General features: G+C 41.9%; 1 protein-coding gene across 1 annotated transcript in view; it reads right to left on the bottom strand.

Moving 5' to 3' along the window:
* Nucleotides 1–27,348, bottom strand: part of csmd2 (CUB and Sushi multiple domains 2) — a 1,700,996-nt gene that overhangs the window by 1,534,440 nt on the left and 139,208 nt on the right. Inside the window, exon 2 of the mRNA XM_048558072.2 lies at nt 13,338–13,554. Coding sequence (XP_048414029.2) covers nt 13,338–13,554 — 217 coding nt within the window. The remainder of the gene's footprint in view (nt 1–13,337; nt 13,555–27,348) is intronic.

Here is a 27,348-nt window from a genome sequence, read left to right as displayed (position 1 = left end):
TTATAAACCTCTACAAGGTCTCCCCACAGACTCCCACACTCCAGGGAAAACAGCCTCAGTCTATTCAGCCTCTCCCTGCAGCTCAAACCCTCCAACCTTGGCAACATCCCCATAAATCTCTTTTGAACCCTTTCAAGTTTCACAACATCATTCCTATAGCAGGGAGACCAAAACCAAAGATGGTGTAACCAATGTCCTAAATAGCCACAACATGATCTCACAACTCCTATACTCAATGCAATGACTAATAAAGGCAACATATCAAATGCCTTCGTCACTATCCTGTCTAACTGGGACTCTACTTTCAAAGAACTATGTACCTGCACTCTAAGGTTTCTTTGTTCAGCAACACTCTTTAGGACCTTATCTTTAAGTGTATAAGCTCTGCCCTGATTTGCCTTTCCAGATATCACATTTATCTAAATTAAACTCCATCTGCCACTCCTCAGCTAAATGGCTCATCTGATGTTCATATCCAAATCATTTATATAAATGCCAGGGCCAATCCTTGTGGCACACTGCTGGTCACAACATTCCAGTGTGAAAAGCAACCCTCCACCAGCACGTTCTATTTTCTTGATTCGAGTTAGTTCAGTATCCAAATAGCTAGTTCTCCCTCTTTTACAATGTGATTTAACCTTGCTTACCAGTCTACCATGGGGAATCTTGTTGAGCACCTTACTGAAGTTCCACATGGATCACTTCCACCATTCTTTCTTCATCAGCCCTCTTCATTACTTTTTCAAAAAACTCAATCAATTTGGTGAGACATGATTTACCACACACAAAGTATTATTGACCATCCCTAATCAGTCCTTGCCTTTCCAAATACATATAAATCCTGTCCTTCAGGATTCCCTCCAACAACTTGTTCACTGCTAATGTCAGACTCACTGGTCTTTAGTTCTCTGGCTTTTCATTATCACCTTCCTTAAACAATAGCACTACATCAGCCAATCTCTAGTTTTCCAGCACCTCACGTGTGGCTATCGATGATACAAATATCAATGTTGCAACTGGCCCACTGATCACCTCCCTAGCTTCCCACAGAGCCCTGGGGTACACCTGATCAGGTCCCAAGGATTTATCCATTTTTATGCATTTTAAGACATCCAGCACCTCTGCCTCTGTGATATAGACATGTTTCAAAGATGTTGCTGTTCGTTTTCCCACATTCTCTGTCTAGTTTGTATTTTATTTAATTTATTAAGCAGCATCAGTCTAGGTATTATATACACTAGTTAATTATATGAACTATACACTTAGATAAAGTGACAATTGGGATGATTCACTGATACTATGTAACACACAGACTATTGGCATGGAATATGTTGATCTCATTAAAGTTGTGCAAGCAGCGCATTGCTTCCTAGCTGAAGTATTAAGAAACTTTTCCCTCTTCTCTTCCTTTTCTTCTGATCGATCTTCCATCCTGAGGACTGCCTGATGAGGATTACCCTCCACGCCTGAGCACTTGCTGATTTACCCAATTTCTTGGGGCTCACATTTTATCTTGTGTTAATCAATTGTATGAATTCCTTTGGCCAATGACCATGTGGCAGCTACTCATGGCTTTGGAAGACCGCTGTCCCCTTGATGACTCCAGTTGAAAATTAGCTTATATTCCTTCTAAATAAAAAGCCTTCTTATTTTCAAAAACACTGGACTTATAAAAGGGCAGCATGTTAATTCCTCATGTAACACATGTTATAGACAGGGTAAGGTTGGCAGCTTCCTTCCCTAAAGGACATTAGTAAACCAAATGGGTTTTTCCTGACAATCAACATCGTCATCATTAGACTCTCAATTCGAGATCTGTTTCTCACTGAATTCAAATTCCACCATCTGCTGTGGCAGGGTTCAAACCCAGGTCCCCAGAACACCACTTGGGTCTCTGGATGCACAGTCAGCAATAATACCACAAGTCCATAGCCTTTCTACTAGGAAAAAAACATTTTGAAAGGGGACTGTAATTTCCAACATAGCAGTTTCAGCTTCTAGTGCACTGACTGATGTCAGTTTAGATGTTTGTCAGTTGCTCAATGATGACTGCTCCTTTTATTTGGAAAAGGTGAATGCACTTAAAATAGTAATACTTTCTTTTTGCAGAATTTTCTCTGTTTCATTCTCTTCAGATTGAAGGAAGGCATAAAGCAGTGTTCATCAAAATCTGTTATCTGAGTTCACTAGCGTTCCATATCACAGGTGACCAATGTAATTAAAACATGCTTACTAAGCCCTGAAACCTATTTATAGGGCTATGTTATTCAAAAGTAGTAGATCGCTATTCACCTTGTTGATGAAATTTGGCACATGGCATCATGCAGAATGCAAAGGATGGAAGAAGATAAAATAAGATTTGAAAGGATTGTACCAAAACAGCTAAATGCATAGTTTGATAATGGCATTGGAAGAAGCCACTTGGTCCATCATGCATGCATCGCTCAAGATAAAAGTCACCCAGCCTAATCCCAATTTCTAGTATTTGGTCTGTAGCCCTGTGGCAAAAGGTAACAAGCAAATGGAATGAAACAGTTCCTGGATTGCAAAGAGATGACACAGAGGTCTTTAAAACTCTGAATGGGTTGAATCTAGCTAGATGTGAAGAACTGTTTCTAAATGTTAAGCAACACAAAACTGGGGAGCTTAAATGTAATAGTTACAAGTGAAGTCAATGGTCAAATGAAAAGAATGCAGCTTGAACATGAAATTTACAGCCACAAGGGCAAGCTGTTAACTTTTAGATAAGTAGTTTTCATGATTTCAGAATAAAACTTGATATATACATGATGGAGACAGGAATAGAATATATGGCAAAGGTAAAGGTAAAGTCGATGGATTATAAATATTATAAATACCAACACCAACTAGTTGAGCCAAATGACCTGGTTCTGAGCTGTACTTTGAGTGCAATTCTCTCTAATTGAGGATAAACAACAAAATTTTAACCAATCCAGTGATAACCACATCTCAAGAAATAAGGTTTATAGGTCTAACATGCACCCTTTTGTTTTTTCAACTCAGCTGTTTTTTGACCTTTTCTGACTGGATATTAATCTGCATTAGATACGCTTGCATATCGACAGATCCCTCATTCAACATTAACTGCGTTGCTTATCATGGATCAGCAATTGAATTCGGAGATACCTTGGTTTCCATGGATTAACCAGTCACTGAAGTAGAGTTTTTTTTAATTCTGAAATGCTATTTGAATGCATTCAGCTCAGGGATTGAATTATCATGCTTTGCTGTTAGCAAGCCGCCACTTATTTTGACATTGTGGTTCTATAAGAACTAACATGTCAAGGAAGCTGCACAACGTAATTTAGTTGAATGGCAAGGCACTAATTAAGAGCTGCAATCCTAATGTGATTGTTGACAGGCAGGAATAAGTTTCCATAACTGTTTTGCTACATATTTACAAAATCGTAAAATGAAATGTTAACCTTCATTATATCTTTTCTCCAGCATGTGATTTACTGACGAGTTTCTGCTAGGTTGCACTGATAGTTTTCAGTGCAATTTGCCAGAAATCTGTTGAACCAGCACCAAAGATAACAAGTTTTTTAAACACAAATTATGCTTGCTGCAAATCTAGTTTCTGCCATCTTTAGAGCTTGGTTAAAAATGGCCTGGATGTAAGCTCTACCCATAAAATTTGGCCAGACCTCCCAGATCAAATTAATGATCTGTTATAATTGTTTCCGGGCCTTTATGGAGGCCCTCAGCCTTAGGGACAAGGGACTAGTTACAAATTAAACCCATTTAAGTTGTTAATTTACTGAAAAAAAATCTGACAACTCTACAAATGTTCATTGTTTTTTTTAAGTCTAGATTTGAACCGTCATTTTCAGTTGTTCAAAAATGAGTTACTCAGAGTTGGTGCTTATTGATTAAAATATCTGCTCTATTGTGATAAACCCATTTTCAGTTATATCAGAAGAAAGACTGCACAAAGTTACTACTTTTAAACACATCAATGAGAACAGCTGGATTGTGTGGAGTTTACATTTCTTGGTGAGCAAATACTTCAAGCAGAATCTGGAGAAAGAAAAATACCTTCTAAAACTACTGCAATTACTTGCACAATTCACTTCCAGGCCATTGCTAGCAAATTGCAAACTCCAACCAACGTATTTAACTGGTAAAACATCAGATTAAGTATGTACAAATATATATTTTATGAAGAAAAAGGCAACTTCAAACAATTTCAAGCTAGTAATGTAGGCTTGTATTTCAGACTTTTGTTCAGATCATTGTAGATCATCACAGGGGATGCGATGGCATGATGGTATTATCGCTGGGCCGTTAATCCAGGGACCTGGATTTGACTCTCACCATGGCAGTTGATGGAATTTGAATTCAATTAAAAATAAAGAAAAACCTGGAATTAAGAGTCTAATGATGACCATCTAATCCATTGTCAATTATTGGGAGAAACCCATCTGGTTCACAAACATTCTTTAGGAACAGAAACTGCCATTCTTACCTGTTCTGGCCTACATTTGACCCCAGACCCAATGTTGTTGGCTCTCAAATGCCCTCTGGGCAATTAGGAATGGGCAATAAATGCTGCCTACCCAGCTAAACCCTCAAAGAAGGAAAGAAATCAGTTGGTCTTCTAAAATTTGTTCCACCTTGTTTTATTTGACATGGTCTCTTCCTTTGTCCTTAAAGCAGTGCACTTCAGTTTATCATCTAAGTATCATTAATAAGTAAACATTCCGTGCAAAGATTCTGTGATAAGATGGCTGGGCCATGCGTTCCCTTAACTGGATATTCAACAGTAAGTGGTATTTGTCATACCATAGGTAACACGAATTTTGTTTATAGGTGTACTACTGACCTCAAATTTAAACAGCGCCAATGGGAAGAATTTTCTTTTTATTTACACCATCAAGTCTCAGCTATCTTTGTTGAATGAGAGTAAAAAGATAAACTGAAGGTTGCAGCCGAGAGACGTCACTACAGGCAAATTGGGCTATCAGCAAAAAGGATGGAAAATAGTCAAAGGGAGGGTGGAGAATTAGTCTGTTAGTAAGAGTCAGCTGGAGTACATATTTAAAATGGATTTACAGAGCGAGATAAACAGACTTAATATATCAGGATAATGATCCCCCATCAGATATTAAGTCATTGACCCAAAATGTTTACACTGTAGTTCCTCTACAGATGCTGCCAGGCCTGCTGAGTGTTTCCAATACTTTATGTGTTTACTTTGAAGTTCTAGCAACCAGAGCATTTTTCTTTTGTTTAGGCATAAAAAATATATTTCATTTCTTGCGTGCGCTATTTATAGTACAAAATAATTTGGTGATGTCAGCAACACAACCATTCCTTCAAGTAATGTGGAGCTTTGGCTGGGCCAGCATTTATGGCATGTCCCTCATCACTTTTCATGGAGCAGCAAACTGCATTTTTGAACTACTGCAGTTCATTTAGGATCAATAAACACCTAATATAGTCAGAGAGGGAGTTCCAAAAATTTGACCCCGCAACACTGAAGGAATGGTGAAATATTTAAAAGACAGGATGGTGGGTGGCTTCATGAAGAACTTGCAGATAGTGGGGTTCCCATGTGTCTGCTTCCCTTATTCTTCTAAATGATATGAGTCATGAATTTGGAAAGTCCTGCCTAACAGAAGAGCCCTGCTGGAAAGTTTACCAGTTCCCCAAAGTTCCTGACTCCTTACCACAAATTACCATGGTGAAAGATCCACCTGGAATATTTACTGCTACCATCTTCTATCCTGGTTGGGATCTACAGGGCTGGTTGATCTCTTGTGGTAGGGGAAATCCATCAAGAAGAGGTTCTCGTCTCCAATAGGATGGCATTTATTGCATGATGGCAACAAGTTCCTTTGATATGATTGACATTGTTATGGAGACGATGAGCAGAACCTTACTTACTCTTTTGAAATCTGAATAAATTAAACACCCCCGACCCCCATCTTCACCCTCAGCCATTTTATGTAACATCATCAGTTTGGGTACTGTTTATTGCAATTCTCACTGTTAACCTTTTCTGACCCTTAAACTTGCACAACACCTGTCTCCATATCACCTCTGGTCCAATTTTCCAGAGGACAAAATATGGATTTGGGGTAGTGGAGCTATTTGTTTGCACACAGCAAGTAGAGGCCCAGCTCATTAAGAGCCTCGTAAAGCCGAGTAAAAGTTGGTGACTTGGTTTTTGCCAAATGCCTGCAGTCTCCCTATAGCCCAGGGACCCTCACCACGTGCCTGGGCATAGGAGCAATCACTGACCATCCTTCAGATGAACTGTCCCGCAACAGTGGTAACCCAGATGTAAGATCCATATTTTAAAATTTAACAAAGTTCATGACAAGGTTCTTCCACTTTGATGCTCTCTCCTATACATACTTTATTTTGTCGTCTGCTTTCCTGCCAAGGTTAAAGACTTCTGATTGGCCGTCCAGATTTCAAGATTCCACCCACCATCATTAACGGTTTGGTGCGTCCATGTGAAAATCACTCTCATGAAAATGACACAGTTTGGAACTGTCCTGATTTATATTACATACAGAGATGACACATTGATAGCTTTCACAGAATAGCTGTCAGGTTTATCATAATGATTTTAGTCAATTCAATTCACTCCACATGGTAGGAAGAATAGCTGATGGCATTGGGCACCACAAAATCTATAGGCACTGGCAACATTTCAGCAATAGTACTTAAGATTTGTACTCCAGAGCTATCTGTCCCTCTAGATAAGCTGTTCTTGTGCTGTTATAACACTGGCATCCACTAAGCAGTGTGGAAAATTTCCTAGGTATGTCTTGAACATTAAAAAGCCGGACATACACTATCTATCTAATTCCCATCCCTTCAGTCTAGTCTTGATATTTGGTAAAGTGATGGAAGATGTCATCAACAATACTATCAAGCAACCGTTGTTTCATTATAACCTGTTCACTGATGCTTAGTTTGAGTTCCTCACTGCAACCTTCAGGTAAACAGGATAAGCAAGCTGAACCGCAGAGGGAAGGCGACAGTGACTGCTCTAGACATTAAGGTCGCATTTAACCGAGTGTGACCAATGTCAGGTTACGCTTTGGTCTATGTGACCAATCAGTGCTTAAAGGTCACCCTTACCCTATTCAAAGAAGCACAAGTTATAGTTGAGACTTTTACACTATCACTAGATCTGCTTTGCTCTTTCTCATTGCAAGTTCCCTGCTGCCAGAGGGAAAATACAGCCCATGACCCTGAAAGAAACACAGTCACTGATCCAAGGTCTGAACAGGATCTACTACAGCCACATAGAAGAAGTTCTGAAGAAGAGTCACTGGACCCAAAACATTAACTCTGTTTTCTCTCCACTGATGCTGCCAGACCTGCTGAGTTTTTCCAGAAATTTCTGTTTGTGTTTCTATCATAGCAGAATAGGTAGCTAACAATGTTCCTCCAACTCCAATCTAACATCACCCACTGAAATTGTAAAATCCATTTTGAAAACATAATACACAGTAAAAGTTGCAGTGAAGACAAATTGAAAATATGAGAAGAATCAGTTTTTAAAAGAACTTCAAATAAATTGTTGGAAAAATGATAGCTTCATTGTGCATCTTGTATTTATGGCTGCATTTCACACGATCATTGAACTAATATAGCTGTAGGAAAATTGTACATACAGCTCTTTCACCTGCCAATTGAGATGATATAGCAAGCAAAAATGCAATTGGAAACAAGGGTATCCAAGAAAACATAAAGCTTGGTGGAATTTAGGGCCCACCACAATTATAAGAATAACTGTTTTATACCAGTTTGCTCGATGTTTAATATTAGATGCTTGCTTCATGTCCGAGATACAGAAATGTCAAGGTAAAAATTAAAAACAAAAATCATAAACAAACAGTTTTCAGATAAGATTGAGTACAGTGGCCATTCTTTCATAAATCTAATTAAGGAAAGTGAAGTCAACCTTAAATAGCAACTAAAATCTCATACAATAAATATTAACTTTTTTTACTAATTATCAGAAATGAGTAAAATGCATAACTAAAAGCTGAGAATATTCACTGAGAAGGTATGAAAGTACATTCCATTCTAATTAACAGGCTTTGTTCCCTAAGGACTGTTTAAAGGTTGTGTCATACAAAAATGAATTTGATTAATAATTTTGTATCAGAGATAGTGGGAAGTGCAGATGCTGGAGAATCCGAGATAACAAAGTGTAGAGCTGGATGAACACAGCAGGCGAAGCAGCAGATTAGGAGCACAAAAGCTGGTGTTTTGGGCCTAGACCCTTCATCAGTAAAGGGGGAGGGGGAGAGCATTCTGAAATAAATAGGGAGATGGGGGGAGGTGGATCAAAAATGGATAGGAGAGAAGATAGGTGGAGAGGAGACAGACAAGTTAAAGGGGCGGGGATGGAGCCAGTAGAGGTGAGTGTAGGTGGTGAGGTGGGGAGGGGATAGGTCAGTCCGGGGAGAACAGACAGGTCAAGGGGCTGGGATGAGGTTAGTTGGTAGGAAATGGAGATGCGGCTTGAGGTGGGAGGGGATAGGTGAGAGGAAGAACAGGTTAGGGAGGCGGGGACGAGCTAGACTGGTTTTGGGATGCAGTGGGGGGGTGAAGGGAGATTTTGAAGCTTGTGAAATCCACATGGATACCATTGGGCTGCAGGGTTCCCAAGCGGAATATGAGTTGCGTTCCTGCACCTTTTGGTGGCATCATTATAGCACTGCAGGAGGCCTGGGGTGGACATGTCATCTAAGGAATTGGAGGGGTAGTTGAAATGGTTCACGACTGGGAAGTGCAGTTGTTTAGAATTTTATTGTTTTTGCATGCATATACAGCTATTCTATTGTACAAGTCTAGTTGCTCTAACAAACTCCATATTAGGTCCATTGACTTGTCAGATGTCTTGATGAATGGCATGGACATGTGCAAATCAGAAGAAAGAAATATGATCAGTGAGGCACATTTAGAGAGGTGACAGGCTAAAACACAGACTAGAGGGCTGACAAACAGCCGCATCAGTTTGCAAAAAAAAAGCACAATAAAAAGTTCTGTTTTATTTTACTGTACTGAACATTGCAATCAGATAAAGCTGTCACATTCATTCCAAGTACCATCTGAACATCATGTTTAGAGGGACACAACCTGCATTCATGATTCTTATTACATTACTAGATCTGTTTGCCATTTCTTATAGTGAATTAGGGGATATGTCAGTTTGTAATTATAGTGGCGTTACACCAGTGGGACAGAACAGCAGAGCCAATGATTCACTGTGACTGAGTTACATTAAATTTTATTGTCTTGTATTTTGGGCCTTGTTCAGTCTTTTTGGAACTAAACTATCCATGACTTTACTTTAATTTTACTGAAAATACGCAAGATTCCATTCCGAACAGAATTAAGACCTTATTTTGAGCACTTCTTAAAATTTGTTTCCTGATTTTAAACTTCCAAAACAATGGGGAGATCCTGGACTTGATATATAATTGTCATAAGTGAAGGAATCACGGGATAGATCATTTCACTCACAACTCGATCCTTGAAATGGGCTGACAGTGAGAGGAAGTGAGAAGTAATAACTAATCTATAAACTCCTGAGAAACCTCCCTAAATGTTGAACTCAATTTCTCATCAGTGCTTGCCATTTGTGCAAATCAGTCATACAACTTTCCGTCAGCTGCGTAAATCAGTCAGAACATTAAAAATTTGTAATCATCATCAGACCAAAGCTGATAGTGATAAGAACTAGTTTGTTTGTCACGGAGGTTGCATATTTCTTGTGAATATAAAAATGCCTATAACTTTAATTACAAATAAGCTAAAACGGGAATGCCCATCTTTGTGAGCTTTCCTTAAGTAAAACAAAACCTGATTTTTTTTTTAGGTACAATGGATTGATAGAGGAGAAAGATCAACTGAGTTGACTTTTTAAACTCTCAATGTTCAAACAATGCACCAATAATTGAATGACTGTGATAACAGCATCCAATCCCCAGTAATTATCTCTACAACATGTCCAGATGTGATACAACAAAAAATTTCAGTGTACAAACGGAAATGCAAAATTAAAGCATAAAATTTACACATCCAACCCACATCGCTATATCTGGGCAGGCATAAATACATCCTATTATAATGAGGGAAACATGGTATATTAATACACCAGCACTGATACCCCATTCTACAGTGTCGGTAAAATTAGCTGACACTGTCGCAAAGCATAGTGCTGAAATACGATCTGGACAGGAGTTAAGACTGGACAGCTTTGTGGTGAGGTAAATTAATGTTTAACAGGTTGAAAAGGTCCATGCTACAAATAAATAATTAGTTTAAAAGAGCTCTGACAGAACAGTAAACAAATCATATCAGCTACTGTCTTGGTTACTGGAATGAAGCAAAGAAAACACCTTGACTGTACTTAGTATGCAATCCCTCAGCAACAAGGAGAAATGACTTTTTTTCATTGATTCATCGGTCAGAGCTTTCATATCATTATAACCAATGTCTGGATAATGGAAAAAGTTATGAATCCATCATTTAAGAGAGTACGGGGAAAGTAACTTCATTTAGGTTTAAATAGTTGAGAAGAACTTTTTTACACAACATTAGAATATGAAAAATAAAAACAACCGTCCCCTTCTACGTGGGGTTCCACATGATTATGGAATGGGTGACCTTCAGGCTTTCATTTACAAATGCACAACTGAAAAATTTAGTTTAAGTTTCAGAGTCTGAAATGTCATTTTGCTCTCCAGGAGCTTTGCACTGGTCTAAAACATATGAGCTCAGACAGCTCTTTCCTAGTTTCCAATGGCTGCCAGTTTACAATGCCAGCTATAAGTCATCATTACAAATCTCAGAGAATGCAAAACAACTGAGTTGATGAACAATCAAGATGCTATATTGGTACAACAGTCTAAAGAAACCATTTACTGTATACCTGATAACAAAATGTGAGGCTGGATGAACACAGCAGGCCCAGCAGCATCTCAGGAGCACAAAAGCTGACGTTTCGGGCCTAGACCCTCTGATGAAGGGGCTAGGCCCGAAATGTCAGCTTTTGTGCTCCTGAGATGCTGCTTGGCCTGCTGTGTTCATCCAGCCTCACATTTCGTTATCTTGGATTCTCCAGCATCTGCAGTTCCCATTATTACTGTATACCTGACTTAGTTTGCCAGTTGCTATCCTCGGGGACAAACTATTGAAACATACTCCACTGATCTGGAAATGGTAAGAAAATGATCATGTTCCTGAATAGTAACTCTCTATAAAAATCCCGCGACAGGAGATCAATTTACACAATGGCATCTGGGAGGAATTTAAATTCAAGTAAAGGATAGTCTCAATTTCTTTATCATTATTATTATGTGATTTAAAACCTCAGCTAGTTCACTAATATTCGCTTTCATCAGCAAATATGGTTGACTGTGACTTTAGACCTGCAGCATGAATACTGACTCTCAACTGCTCTCAAGAAATGCAAGCAAGACACTCATTTGCACCAAACTGCTTCAGAAAAGTCAACAAATCATGATAGGAGGCAGACCATCTGCCAGTAATTAAGGCACTGCAAATGACAAAAAAACCTCTAAGTTGTCAACCCTACAATGTCCTCCTCATTAACTTCAAAAAATTATGGCAACATTGGGAGAGCTGTTCCACAGACTAGTCGACATATTCCACAGTTTAACACTGTCAACCTCACCCAGTTGTACCACACACCCAAGGTCTCCGACTCTTTCACCACTATCTCAATGGCAGGACAGACCTACCAGTGGTTATGAGCCATTTTTGAGAGTCGTCAGCACTGATTCTGAATCCCACGCAAATGTATGGATTCATACACGGGTAAAGCAACTCTAACTCTACCACTTCTTCTGGAAGCTTGCCGCATATACATACCACTCTCTGTGTGCGAACATTGCCCCTAAGGTTCTTTTTAAATCTTTCCCTTCCCACCTTAAAACTATGCCTTCTTGTTTGGACTCCCCCACCCTGGGGACAAGACCTTGGCTATTCATTTTATCTGTGTACCTCATGACTTTATTAACGTCCATAATGTCTCTCTTCAGCTTTCTGCAAGTCCCAGGCACCATTGCAAGAATCCCCTGGAGTATTTCCGAAGCTCAAACAGCTTATGCTGTTTTTATAATAGCCTTCCTTTCAACATAAGGTGAAAAGGAGCAAAGCTCCTTGGTTATTGCAGTGTTGATTTGCCACTGTTCTGATGTTGCCTGTTCCCTGTGCAGCAGCATCTGGATAACACTGAAAGTTGGGCTGAGCAGTGACAAGTAATGTCCATGCCAAGCAGGTGCCAGGCAATGAACGTTTGCATCAAAAGATAATCCAAAGAGTTGTGCTTCACATTCAAAGGCAATATCTTGGTTGAATCTCATGACATCAACATGCTGGAGGTTACCTTGACTAGAGTGCAGGACAGTGTGCCCAGCGTGGGAGAGAGATCGGCCCAGCACAGGGGATAGATCAAGCCCAGCATGAGGGAATGCCCAGCATGGAGCATCTGCAGGCCCATGGCTAAAGAAGGACTACATGTTGATTTTAAAATTTTATTTCTTTATTTTTCTACTTTTGGATCTCCAAAGCCTGTCCACCATCTACAAGCTACAAGTCAAAAGTGTATTGGAATTCTCTCCACTTGCCTTAATGTGTGGGATTACAAAAGAAACTCAAGCAGCTCAACACCATTCAGGACAAAGCATCACACTTCATCCGAAGCTTTATATATTCACTCCTTTCACCATTGGGTCACAGTAATTGCAGTGTGCAGCATATATAAAGGCACTGTAACAACCTGATGAGCTTCCTTTCCAAACTTACCATTCCTATCACGCAGAAGAACCGAGACAGTAACGGCATGGAAAAACCATTAGCTGCAAAATCCCCTCCAAGCCTGCTCACCAACCTGGCTTAGAACCTTCTCAATGCTCTTTCATTGTTCCTGCTTCAAAAATTCTGAAATGTTCTGCCCTAACAACACGATGGGTGCACAAACACTGAATGGACTGCAGCAGCTCAAAGGAGGACAGTAACTCTCACCTTCTCAAAGGCAATGAATGCTGGCCCTGGCACCCACGAACAAATACGTCATAAACATTTTTTCAACAGTGGCACACTTCACTTGCATAAGAAAGAAATTCATCAACAAAGAAAGTTGTGGCACCATGGTATAATGATACAAGTCTGATAAAGAAACCAGAAGACTTTTAAACAAGTTCATTTAAAAAGATTTTCTTGCAATGGAGGGTTCACAGATGGTTGTGAAAAGCATTTACATCAAAAGGAGATGTTTTAATTAAATTTGAAGCCTTGCTTCATGAAATAAATACCTTGTCCTCAAGTTTTCTTGAAATGGCTGACCGTCATATATTGATAATACATCGAAGTCTTCCTCCAAGGCAAATGACTGAAATGCCAACTGTATCCTATTGCGTTCTTCAGTGATAATTGTCCAGGTGCAATTGGCATAATTGGGATACCCATATGGAAAACCTGGACTATCAACTGTTCCATGAGGACCACGTAATATATCACCACAGTTCTGACCTGAAACACAAATATATACATTTTGATATTGAAACATTTAACTGACAGAAGAAGCAGTAAAACAAACATGAGTAAGCCAGTGAGAAGCATAACATGGGAGGTGGCAAAATGACAGAAATTAGAGAATGCAAATTTGCATTTCTTTGAGGCAGGAATGAATAATGGAAAATAGCAGTAGCATTAAACAAATACATTGGGTGGAACCTCACTGCCTTAATTTTGAAACAAGGATCGGGATCCTTTCTGGATTCCAATTGTAGTTGTTTATCAGGTCCCCCAGCCTGTGTGATCCTATCGAAGGGAGGTAATAAGTAAGTCCCCAAGTTCCCATCTATGTTAAGTTTGGAATAAGCAACACAGACATCAGTTCACGATTGTAACATTGAAAACAATACCTCTACTGAAAAGCTGTGATCCTGCAATTGGCAGCACTTTCTGAACGATTACAATTGTGCTAATAGCTACACTTGCAGCCAATTTAAGACAATATGTGAGCTTATTAAATGACAGAGTTACATTTGCTAGCACCAACATAAAGATAAGCCCTCTACACACAAACAGGAAGATTCCAAGCCAGCTCCCTTTTTAGTACCACCCAGGAGTTTGCAGACCCAGACTTCAGTGTTGCTTTCAACTCGGTAATGCCTCACCCAATCGCTCCTTGTCATCCATTCAACACACTTTTCTGCTGTTGCATAACTTGCAGTGACCAGTTCAAATTTGGCAATATTGAACGTCTTGGTGAATGCAAACATCATGAAGCAATATTCGAGTACCGTACGACCAAGCAAATGTTTGCATTTTCCTTCCTTTCAATGAAATTATTTTGGTGTGCATGAATTTTAATCTAAAGTTATTTTGAAGACTGACACTTGGTGAAGAGTCTGAGGAATTGACACACACTGCCATTACATTTTTTGTCTTCCTGAGCTATTGCTTGATGAGGACATGACAAGACAATTATTGCCTGTTACTGCACCAAGCTGTCGGAGTCCACGCGATGAACTGGGTTGGAAAGAAATTTGTCTTCCACTCTAGGCTCATGCAAGTCCTGTACAGTTCAAATAACTACTTGTTTTAATTAGGAAAATTTGGGCGGCATGGTGGCTCAGTGGTTAGTATTGCAGCGCCAGGGACCCAGATTTGGGTAACTGTCTATGTGGAGTTTGCACATTCTCCCCATGTCTGCGTGGATTTCCTCTGGGTGCTCCAGTTTCCTCGTACAGTCCAAAGATGTGCAGGTTAGATAGATTGGCCATGCTAAATTGCCTGTAGTGTTCAGGGATGTGTGGGTTATAGGGGGATAGGTCTGGGCGGGGTGCTTCAAAGGGTGGTGTGGACTTGTTGGGCCGAAGGGCCTGTTTCCATACTGTAGGGAATCTAATCTAAAAAAAAGACCTTGCTGGAAAGGTTTAGTACGCCTGGCAGCATCGATGAAGAAAAATCAGAGTTAAGTTAGATTAGATTAGATTCCCTACAGTGTGGAAACAGGCCTTTTGGCCCAACAAGTCCACACCGCCCCTTGCAGCATCCCACCCAGACCCATCCCCCTATAACCCACACACCCCTGAACACTACAGGCAATTTAGCATGGCCGATCCACCTAGCCTGCACATCTTTGGACTGTGGGAGGAAACTGGAGCACCCGAGGGAAACCCACGTAGACATGGGGAGAATGTGCAACCTCCACACAGACAGGTACCCGAGGCTGGTATCGAACCCGGATCCCTGGCCCTGTGAGGCTGCAGTGCTAACCGCTGAGCCACCGTGCCGCCCCAAAGTTAAAATTTCAAGTCCAGTGACCTTTCCTCAGAGCAGTTCTGAGGAAGAGTCACCAGATCCGAAACATAAACTCTGATTTTTCTTCACAGATGCTGCCACACCTGCTGAGCTTTTCCAGCAAAGTCTGTTTTCATTGTTGATTTACAGGATCCTCAGGTCTTTTGGTTTTTATTTGTTTGTATCAGTTTGGTTCACATATCTACTGGTCAAACTTTAATAGTCACTGAAGGAATTCATGTATATTCTGAAAGTGAACTTGCTCCCATGAGATGCTATTTCTGTGCAGGAACTCCAAAAAGAGATGGGAGGTGAACACTGTCTTCCAAGTTCAGTCAAACCACCCAACCAAACTAAAAGATTAGCCAAAACCTGACCCAAAACTGATTATGTAATGCTCCACCTATGAATTATGTTACTTTTAGCTTATCAATTTTTATGGAATTGGATGAGCTTAAAAAAAGGAAGAAAATAACTAAGGATCAAAAATCAAAATATTGACATTTTTTTAATGTCAAGTGAACACATTGAAGAAATCACAGTTGGGAACAGCTTTGCAAAGTACAACACTGCTGTCATCGATAATACCTGTGCTGAAAACAAATGATACTTGAGGAAAAAAAGCTCGCAGCCATGTTTTGTCACATGGCTTGCGCTTTTGCTGTAGCAGGGTATATTCAAAATAGTACATAACAAGACTTTAGGTCCTTAACTGAATAATAGCCTGTACACATGCAATTCAGAAGAGAAAGCAGTCTAATTCCATCGTGATTCATAAAAGTGGTAGTAATTGCACATTTTGAGAATTCTGCAGAAGTATTTCTCTAAGGATTTCTATCACAGGAACAACAGAAGCTCTGATTTCATATTGGATGCATTTGAGTTTCCCAGAGGACCCTTTGGGAGTCACTCCTGACAGATAAAAGTCTAAATGCATGTAGCAGCATCTTAGGATACAGGCTATGGCGAATTATGTAGCAGAATTGGGCAACAAGTATGGTGAGGCCCATCTGGGTAGCAAGAGCAACTCTGTGCCATCTTTTATACTTTTTACAAGTGATGTAAAAGAATGTCAATAGCTAGGGGCGAGATGCTACTTTACAGGGATTAACACTTGTTACATACCATGTTAATGCTTGTTTATATTCAGCCGACCATCGGATCAAACTCAGCAAACAAGCTGAGGAAACAAGAGCAAGCCTGCAGTAAATTCAGCTCACGACTTGCTTCAAACAACCTCCATGTTGAAGACTGGGCACAGACATCTCAGGGCATGCTCCAGAGGCACTAACCATATGCACCCCATGTCCACAGATATTAGCATTCAGACATGTCCTAGCCTCATGTCATATTCCCAATCCATTCACAGGACACTTCTGTCCTACTTTGCTGCACCTCAGGCTGCATTGGTAATTCTTATTGAAATGCTGCAACAAGGACACTGTGTGCTCAATCTGTATCCAGCTCCTGAATTGGTCCAGGCCGCATCTTTGGGATTCTCACATGCTGTCATAGCACTCATGCAATATGCACCTAGCTAGATGTTCACAGCATCTGCAACTAACATTACCTCAACTTTATGCTTTGCCATCTCAGCCAGCTCCCAAGCTCATTCTATTCTTGTCTTGGTATGCCATTAGCAGAGATTCAGAGCCAGGAAGCTTATCAGAGTTGTCAGGAGGCCTCAGTCAAGTCAAAGCGGATAGCATACATTCAGGGGTTCCTGACACAGTAAGTCAAGAAGAGCCTCTGATACCTCCAGGCTCTGCTCAGGGTGGGCAGAGTCAAGATCCCCCTCTCATACAGGATGGAGCGCTGAATGAAGTGCCAGCCACTATCCTTCTTGACTCTTTCTATCATATTGTGAACTGGAATGAAAGAGAGGCAGGTATTACATGAGATGAAAGTGGGTGGCACAGCTGTTATTGTTGGCATGGATGGGGTGATGCCCTGAGTGAGTGAAAAAGCAGCACAAAGGATGTGCAAGATTGGTAGTGTCAGCAACTGGGCAAGTTGTTGCCGACTTTTATAGTGGGAGTTTTGATGGGAGTGGTTTTCTTTTTATCCACTTGTAGGATGTGGGAAATGCTGGCTAGTCAGTATTTATTGTCTATCCTTAGTTGCCCTTGAGAAGGTGGTGGTTGTGAGCTGCCTTCTTGAACCACCGCATTCCAATTGCTGTAGGTTGAACCATAATGCCCGTCGGGGGATTCAGGTTGCTGGCTCAGCAACATGGAAGGAACAGCAATATACTTCCAAGTTCAGGATGAGGAGTGGTTTGGAGGGGAACTTGCAGGTGGTGATGTCCCCATATATCTGCTGCCCTTGTCCTATTAGCTGTAGGTGATCATGAGTTTAGAAGGTGCTGTCTAAGGATCTTTGGTGTATTTCCGCAGTACATCTTGTAGATATTATACACTGCTGCTCCTGAGCGTTGGTGGTGGAGGGAGTAGATGCTTGTGAATGTGGTACCAGTCAAGAGGGCTAATTTGTCCTGGATGGTGTCAAGCTTCCAGAGTGTTGTTGGAGCTGAACCCATCGAGGAATGTGGTAACCTCAGAGGAGATTAACATCATCAGGTGTTGAGGTTTCTACTGCTGGCCCTGAGGGAACAGGAGTTCCCTCTTGTGCACTACCCCATCCAGCATGATCTCCAGGATATTGCTTACAAAGCAGAGTGCCAATTTGGAAGATAGCTCCATTTTGATGCAAGAGATAACAAGGTGTAGAGCTGGATGAACACAGCAGGCCAAGCAGCATCAGAGGATCAGGAAAGCTGACGTTTCGGGTCTGGACCCTTCTTTTTGATGGTGCCTGTTTGGGTGCACAGTCAACTTTTCAAGCTGATGCAGGAGCAAGGGATGCTGGTGAATTGTGGAATATCTGATGAGTGTTGAGCTGATCTTGGAATGGTATGGAAATCAGATTTGACAGAGGCCATGGGGCTGAGGTCGGTAATTAATAGGTTTTCTAAGTTACAATGCAGACACTCGTTCAGCACTGTGGCAAGAAACTCAGAACAAACTTGATGTATGTGGTCTTAAGAATCGGTCCATGGAATTCAGCATAGGAGGAAGATGGAATTGTCACAAACAGCCACGCTCTCAAATGAAATCCTTTAAGATACCAATGCCAATTAGCCCTGAACAAAGAGGATTCTCAAATCCTCTCTCATTTAATGATATATATTATAATTTTATTTCTTCGGTTTAAGCAATTGGATTAAGATGACTGTAAGTGACATAATCGCTATCTTCTGCAATTACTGACCTTCCAACGACCCCTGGATTGTACGTCAAGAGAAAAGTGATCATGGGGCAGGAAGGAATGGAAACTGACTGCCTGAAGACCGATTGTACTTGTTTAAGCTCAAAAACAAATTGGGGCTTGAAAATCAAGCATTCCGTGACACTTTAGTATCCGGGTTCAATGACTGGTACAACTCAAATACAAAATGAGTACATGAAAGTGTGTAATTTATATAATTTTCCAACGCTACTTTAAATTGAAATCCATCGGGGTTAATTTTATATTAACCAGTGAGGGGCAATGTTGGCACATGGACAATCTGAGAAAACTAGCAAATCAGATGCCTGGCTAAACACTCTGTTCACCCTGGCAGCTGGTACAATTTATATTCAATTAATAAAATCTGGAGCAGAAAGCTAGTCTCACTTGACTGTTTAACTATCATCAATTATTGTAAAAAAACCCAATCTGTTTCATTAGCTCATTTCAGAGAACGATGTTCACCACCCTCATCTGGTTTGACCCAGACTTTACTCCAGATGCACACCAAGGTATTTGACTGTTGACTGCCCTCATAAATGGCCTAGCAAGCCACTCATTTCAAGGGCAATTTTGCAAGGGCAACAAATACTGGCATTATCAATGACAATATCAATTCCATAAAAGATTTTGTTCTAAAATCTTGGTAAATTTTACTCTTAATAAATTTTGCTTGGTCTTACTACTGTCTTGCACGATATCATCATGGGAATGTACAGGAAAATGTAAATGGTGTCAGTCTGAGCTTAGTGGGAGGATTCTAACATCAAACATCACTCCAGAGATTCAAGAGTATGTCTGAGGCTGGCACCTCATTGCAATACAGAGACAGTGCTGCCCTGTTGGAGATTATATCTTTTGAAGCAGTCATGAAACCTCTCAGTTTGGCACAAAAGGGCCTGAAACATTGATTTGAAGAAGAATACACAGATTCTGCTGATAAATTTTCCATCATCCAACGATAAAACTAAAGCAATCAAACTATTATCTGTTTTTAATTATAAAAATATAATTTATTCATTGAAAGATTTTCATGTACATGCGCAGGTCTTAAAGCAGTTCTGTGCAGTAATTGCAAATCAAGGAAAACAAACATTGGATTATACATTCCTTGTAGTTGCAAAGGCTGAAGGCATTTCACACTTATGCAGGACAGTATTTATATACATTTGAACAATGTGACAGTCTGGCAACTGAACGGGCTCCCATTGTACTTTGGCAGAATACCTTCGACTGTGGTCTTTCCCAATTGAGCCTTGGCAGCAAATGAATGATATACTATTGTTGTCTGTGGGATCCTGCTGTGCACAAATTGGCTGTTGTGAACCTTCCTGAAAGACAGAGTTGACAAGTGCTGCTTTATTGGGAGGTAGCTGCATGTGAAGTATACTAAAATCTGATTAGAACAGTGGGTAAATTACAGCACATTTTGGCACAAAATGGGAATGTAGGATTGGGATCAGTGATAATGGGAACTGCAGATGCTGGAGAATCCAAGATAATAAAATGTGAGGCTGGATGAACACAGCAGGCCCAGCAGCATCTCAGGAGCACAAAAGCTGACGTTTCGGGCCTAGACCCTTCATCAGAGAGGGGGATGGGGAGAGGGAACTGGAATAAATAGGGAGAGAGGGGGAGGCGGAACGAAGATGGAGAGAAAAGTAGATAGGTGGGGAGGAGAGTATAGGTGGGGAGGTAGGGAGGGGATAGGTCAGTCCAGGGAAGACGGACAGGTCAAGGAGGTGGGATGAGGTTAGTAGGTAGGAGATGGAGGTGCGGCTTGGGGTGGGAGGAAGGGATGGATGGGAGGAAGAACAGGTTAGGGAGGCAGAGACAGGCTGGGCTAGTTTTGGGATGCAGTGGGTGGAGGGGAAGAGCTGGGCTGGTTGTGTGGTGCAGTGGGGGGAGGGGACGAACTGGGCTGGACGGTCAGTCCTCAGTAAGGGGCTCACCTTTGTCCCCTTATAACCACACATCAACGAATACCAGTCACGATTGGACATAGAACAGTTTTTACGCCGCCTTCGCCTCTATGCTTACTTCTTCAACCGGGAACCTAACCCTCCCTCCACTGACCCCTCCACCCGCTTCCAACACAAATCCTCCTCCTGGACACCACCCCCAGGCCTCCTACCCTCCCTCGACCTCTTCATCTCTAACTGCCGTCGAGACATTAACCGCCTCAACCTCTCCACCCCTCTCACCCACTCCAACCCCTCTCCCACAGAATGGACAGCCCTCCGCTCCCACCCCAACCTCACCATCAAACCCGCAGACAAGGGTGGCGCAGTGGTAGTATGGCGCACTGACCTCTACATCGCCGAGGCCAGACGCCAACTCTCCGACACCACCTCCTACCGCCCCCTCGATCATGACCCCACACCCGAGCGCCAAACCATCATCTCCAACACCATTCATGACCTCATCACCTCAGGGGACCTCCCACCCACAGCCTCCAACCTCATCGTTCCCCAACCCCGCACGGCCCGTTTCTATCTCCTTCCCAAAATCCACAAACCTGCCTGCCCTGGTCGACCAATCGTCTCAGCCTGCTCCTGCCCCACCGAACTCATCTCCACCTATCTGGACTCCATTTTCTCCCCTTTGGTCCAGGAACTCCCCACCTACGTCCGTGACACCACCCATGCCCTCCACCTCCTCCAGGACTTCCAATTCCCTGGCCCCCAACATCTCATCTTCACCATGGATGTCCAGTCCCTATACACCTGCATTCCGCATGCAGATGGCCTCAAGGCCCTCCGCTTCTTCCTGTCCCGCAGGCCCGACCAGTCCCCCTCCACCGACACCCTCATCCGCCTAGCCGAACTCGTCCTCACCCTCAACAACTTCTCTTTCCATTCCTCCCACTTCCTACAGACTAAGGGGGTGGCCATGGGCACCCGCATGGGCCCCAGCTATGCCTGCCTCTTTGTAGGTTACGTGGAACAGTCCCTCTTCAGTACCTACACAGGCCCCAAACCCACCTCTTCCTCTGTTACATTGATGACTGTATCGGCGCCGCCTCTTGCTCCCCAGAGGAGCTTGAACAGTTCATCTACTTCACCAACACCTTCCACCCCAACCTTCAGTTCACCTGGGCCATCTCCAGCACATCCCTCACCTTCCTGGATCTCTCAGTCTCCTTCTCAGGCAACCAGCTTGTTACTGATGTCCATTTCAAGCCCACCGACTCAGACAGCTACCTAGAATACACCTCCTCCCACCCACCCTCCTGCAAAAATTCCATCCCCTATTCCCAATTCCTCCGCCTCCGCTCCCACGATGAGGCATTCCACTCCCGCACATCCCAGATGTCCAAGTTCTTCAAGGACCGCAACTTTCCCCCCCACAGTGGTCGAGAAAGCCCTTGACTGCGTCTCCCGCATTTCCTGCAACACGTCACTCACACCCCGCCCCCGCCACAACCGGCCAAAGAGGATCCCCCTCGTTCTCACACACCACCCCACCAACCTCCGGATACAATGCATCATCCTCCGACACTTCCGCCATCTACAATCCGACCCCAACACCAAAGACATTTTCCCATCCCCAACCCTGTCTGCTTTCCGGAGAGACCACTCTCTCCGTGACTCCCTTGTTCGCTCCACACTGCCCTCCAATCCCACCACAACCGGCACCTTCCCCTGCAACCGCAGGAAATGCTACACTTGCCCCCACACCTCCTCCCTCACCCCTATCCCAGGCCCCAAGATGACTTTCCACATTAAGCAGAGGTTCATCTGCACATCTGCCAATGTGGTATACTGCATCCACTATACCCAGTGTGGATTCCTCTACATTGGGGGAACCAAGCGGAGGCTTGGGGACCGCTTTGCAGAACACCTCCGCTCGGTTCGCAATAAACAACTGCACCTCCCAGTTGCAAACCATTTCCACACACCTTCCCATTCTTTAGATGACATGTCCATCATGGGCCTCCTGCAGTGCCACAATGATGACACCCGAAGGTTGCAGGAACAGCAACTCATATTCCGCTTGGGAACCCTGCAGCCCAATGGTATCAATGTGGACTTCACCAGCTTCAAAATCTCCCCTTCCCCCACTGCATCCCAAAACCAGCCCAGTTCGTCCCCTCCCCCGACTGCACCACACAACCAGCCCAGCTCTTCCCCTCCACCCACTGCATCCCAAAACCAGTCCAACCTGTCTCTGCCTCCCTAACTTGTTCTTCCTCTCACCCATCCCTTCCTCCCACCCCAAGCCACACCTCCATCTCCTACCTACTAACCTCATCCCACCTCCTTGACCTGTCCGTCTTCCCTGGACTGACCTATCCCCTCCCTACCTCCCCACCTATACTCTCCTCTCCACCTATCTTCTTTTCTCTCCATCTTCGGTCCGCCTCCCCCTCGCTCCCTATTTATTCCAGAACCCTCACCCCATCCCCCTCTCTGATGAAGGGTCTAGGCCCGAAACGTCAGCTTTTGTGCTCCTGAGATGCTGCTGGGCCTGCTGTGTTCATCCAGCCTCACATTTTATTATTATGTAGGATTGGGATGTCTGGTCAGATTAACCCTGTGTGGATTACTGTGAGTATCAAAATACTGCCTGCCATTACACTAAACTTCAGCGATGCTGTAGATCGTATCATCAGCTTGTTGAAGCCATAAAGTAAATTGCACTTCATAATAAAGCCTGTGGAATTTGAAATTTGCAATTTCCTCTCAACTTGGAACTGATTGACTCTCACTAAGTACAGTCATCTGACTGTAAAATTATGACCCCTGGGAGGTCAAAGATCAAGTTTCTCATTTACTTAAATACCCTAAGTATGAAAGACCAAACAATTGTATGAGTACAGGTCAATTATTCACGACTTTTTACTACTTCTTTGCTTGCACCTGTCTCAAACATTCCACACTTGTTGTCAGTTCTCTTGTACCTCAGCAAAATGTCCACTCTTCTGATGCGAGTCTTAATTTTAAATGCCATATTCATCTGTAGTACAGTATTACAGTCAACCTAATCTAATGTTCATCCAGCATATAAATGCTCTTTCCACCCAGAATTACTGAAAGTGGTCAGGAACAATGGTTGATTTTTGCATTCCTTTTCACCAGGCTGTGTTGCAGTTAACTGTAATGCTATATCACTACACTAGGGGGAGATGAACTCAACTCATTTCAGTCAGAACTGAACAGGAGACTTCCTAACTTTCTCAAAACACAAGTTGAAGAAGTTACTCAATTAAACAATGATGGGAACTTTATTCCAGCAGGTGTTTCAGAATCACCACACATGAAGTAAACATTTAGTGGTCCTTCCTCTTGAGGTCAAGTAGAATGGCTGTTGAGGGAAACTGTTCAGTTAAACTATGTGGAGTTTGCACATTCTCCCTGCTTCTTGGCTTCCTCTGCGTTTCTTCCCACAATCCGAAGACCTGCGGGTTAAGTGATTTGACCAAACTAAATTGCCCCATAGTCTCCAGAGATGTGAACTCGGAGTGGATTAGCCATGGCAAATGAAGGGTTATGGGGATAGGATGGTGGGGATTGGGTCTGAATGGGATGCTCTTTAGAGGGTCAGTGTAGATTCAATGGACCAAATGGTCCCTTTCCCCATTGTTGTGGTTCTATTCTTCTATAAATTAAGCTTGGGCAGTGTAAAACACCCTTTCCTATCATAAAAATCTTTGAATTAATATTAGTAACCAAAAAATGCTTAGTAACTGCAGAGAAACCTGGCTTGAATTTTCTGCAGCGATCACATTCACCAATATGGAAGAATACCATTCTTGTTCTAACTTAGACCCCCAAAATATTATGAAATAAACTACTGCTGATGCAATCATAGAATCCCTCCAGTGCGGAACCAGGCCATTGGCCTTTCGAATCCACACTGAGCCTCTGAACATCATCCTACTCAGGTCCATCCCTCCACCTCATCCCTGGAACCCTGCATTCCCCAATCCTAATCAATTTAGCCTGCAAAATCCCTGGATAAAATGGACAAAGGCCTTGTGGTATTATCACCGAACTGTTCATCCAGAGACCCAGGAGACTTTCAGAGGATTTGGGTTCAAATCATGCCATGGCAGATGGTGGAATTTGAATTCAATAAAAATCTGGAATTAAGACTCTAATGGTGACCATGAACCCATTGTTGGTTGTTGGGAAAAACCCATCTGGTTCACTAATGTCCTTTAGGGAAGGAAACTGTCATCCTTACCTGGTCTGGCCGACATGCACCTCCAGACAGACAACAATATGGTTGGCTCTTAACTGCCTTCTGGGCAATTAGGGATGGGGGATGGGCAAAAATGCTGGCGTTGCCAATGATGTCCACATCCCATGAAATAATTTTTAAAAAAGTTTAGAATGGCCAATCCACATAACCTGTACATCTTTGGACTGTGGGAGGAAACCAGTGCACCCAGGCAAAACCAACACAGATACAGGGGTACGATGAAAGTTCCATACAGACAGTCACCCAAGGCTAGAATCAAACCTGGGTTCATAGCACTGAAGGGCTGTTGTGCTGGCCACTGAGCCACTGTGTCACCCAACAATATGTTGAAATATTCAGAAGCATTATAAACTGGGCGGCATCCAATGAACTTCTGTACCAAGCAATCTTCTTCCCAAACGCAATGATGAATGAAAATAAAATCATGATATTTTTACCATAATGAATGCATTGAGCTAGAAATTCACTCAGAGTTTCAAGCGCTAAACGCAGTAGTTGAATTACAAAATTTCTGTCATGAATTTTGAACAGTGGATTCAATGCTGAACTTTAATCATAACACCATACCTCAGCCAGACAACAAAGTGTGAAGCTGGATGAACACAGCAGGCCAAGCAGCATCTCAGGAGCACAAAAGATGACGTTTTGGGCCTAGGTGAAGGGTCTAGGCCCGAAACGTCAGCTTTTGTGCTCCTGAGATGCTGCTTGGCCTGCTGTGTTCATCCAGCTTCAGACTTTGTTATCTTGGATTCTCCAGCATCTGCAGTTTCCATTATTTCTGATACCTCAGCCAGAAACCTGGATTGGCTAGAACAGAAGTTGTAACAAACAACAAGTTTGCAAAACTATCTCTGCGACATAGATTTCACGTTTGTGTGTCTGTATTCTACTGCTAAAAGCAAATGTATGCAGAAAAGTTAAATTTAGATTTTTGATCAAACTTGTAATGAATAGGTGAGATTAGAACTGACGTGAACAGTAGATATTGTGATAAATATATGACTAGACATAGCAAGAAGCTCATTAGCAACACTTCATGGGTTTCCTAAGGCATTCGCTGAACAGAAATTCAGCAGATTGTCAGCACCAAAATCCTGAGGTGTGATACTAAACGTTTTACAAATATAAGCAACAAAGCTTATTAGGGTTTCTTGTCATAAATGCTGATAACACATATACTAGAGGTGTAGACATCCCTCTCGCTGATATTCTGCAAAATACATTTCATATACTATCAAAGCAAATCCTCAACTATCCAAAAGATATCCAATTATTTTAATCTCTTCAATATTCTGAACTCTTTCTTCTCTTAAATTTTCCTCCATCTTCTACTAAATCTAACTTGTATTTATACTGCTCCCAAAACAGCTTGTTCACTTTTCCTGAAATAATTTATGCGGATTGTCATCACAGTGTGATAATGAATATTTTTGATCTATTGCATTCATTAGATTTCATCAAGTATTTCTTGTGTTTTTTACTATATACCATTCCTGTAAGAAAGTCCTGATCCCGTGGAAATGCAGATTAACTCGATTTGGGTAATATATTGTATTGTCATATTGTTTAAGAGCTCAACTGGAGAAATATTAGTTATTTATTACTAGTAGCAACAGTACTCTCTCATTCTCCTGATCATCAGACAGTTGAAGAGTAAGTACCATCATGCAGTGTGACTTGGACCATAAAATGCAAAATGAGTTTGCAGTTTAAAGTTTACCATTCATCAAAGTGAACAAAAAAATCAAAGTTTAAACTTTTACCTTGGGTACCAAATCTTGCATGTATATTATTTGCTGCAAAGTTAATATTTTATGATATCAAACCTTCACATCTAGTCTCCTGTTGACTCCTAAATCTGGACTAGTTCCAAACATTTGTGAAGTTGCATTTTACCACCATTTATTCTTCATAAGATCATATTTACCAAGGCTGCAAAAATGTGGCACTAATAACATTCTACCATAAATCAATCAAACCTCTCTCTTTTCAAGCTTTGTCCAGAAACAACATGTGGGAATCTCTCTCACGGACAGGATTAGCTTATTGATGTTCTAGCCATTCATGATTGGGAATCAACAATTTGAAAAAGAATTACATCTGATGGCCTTTGTATAGAAAGAAACTAACTCCATAAGTGTGGTGATTAGGAACCCAATAAACTTGAAGTTGAGGAATAATTTGGAATATTTAAGTTCCAATGACATGTGATCAACCTGAAGCAAAATTGTTTTTCCCTTCAGATGTTCTGCCTATCCTGTTAGGCGTTTGAAGACTTTTCTGCTTTTGGAAAACATGAGGAAATAGTTTTCACATTTTTTTCTCCCCAATTACATTGTCAGCCACAAAGGATGATGCCAGTGGTTATTTGAGGCCAACAATATCAGTCCTAAGCCATAACTGTAGGATTACCTCAGGGTAGTATCCAAGGCTCATGGATTCGGATGAGATATTCACTTCTGTAATGCATGATGATCACTAATCATTCACAATGCTTTAGGCATTGAAGCACTCTGTGTC

This window comes from Stegostoma tigrinum, chromosome 24, assembly GCF_030684315.1.
Source record: "Stegostoma tigrinum isolate sSteTig4 chromosome 24, sSteTig4.hap1, whole genome shotgun sequence".
Lineage (NCBI taxonomy): Eukaryota > Metazoa > Chordata > Chondrichthyes > Orectolobiformes > Stegostomatidae > Stegostoma > Stegostoma tigrinum.
Note: the sequence above shows the minus strand (reverse complement) of the source record. Positions and strands in the feature narration are given on the sequence as shown.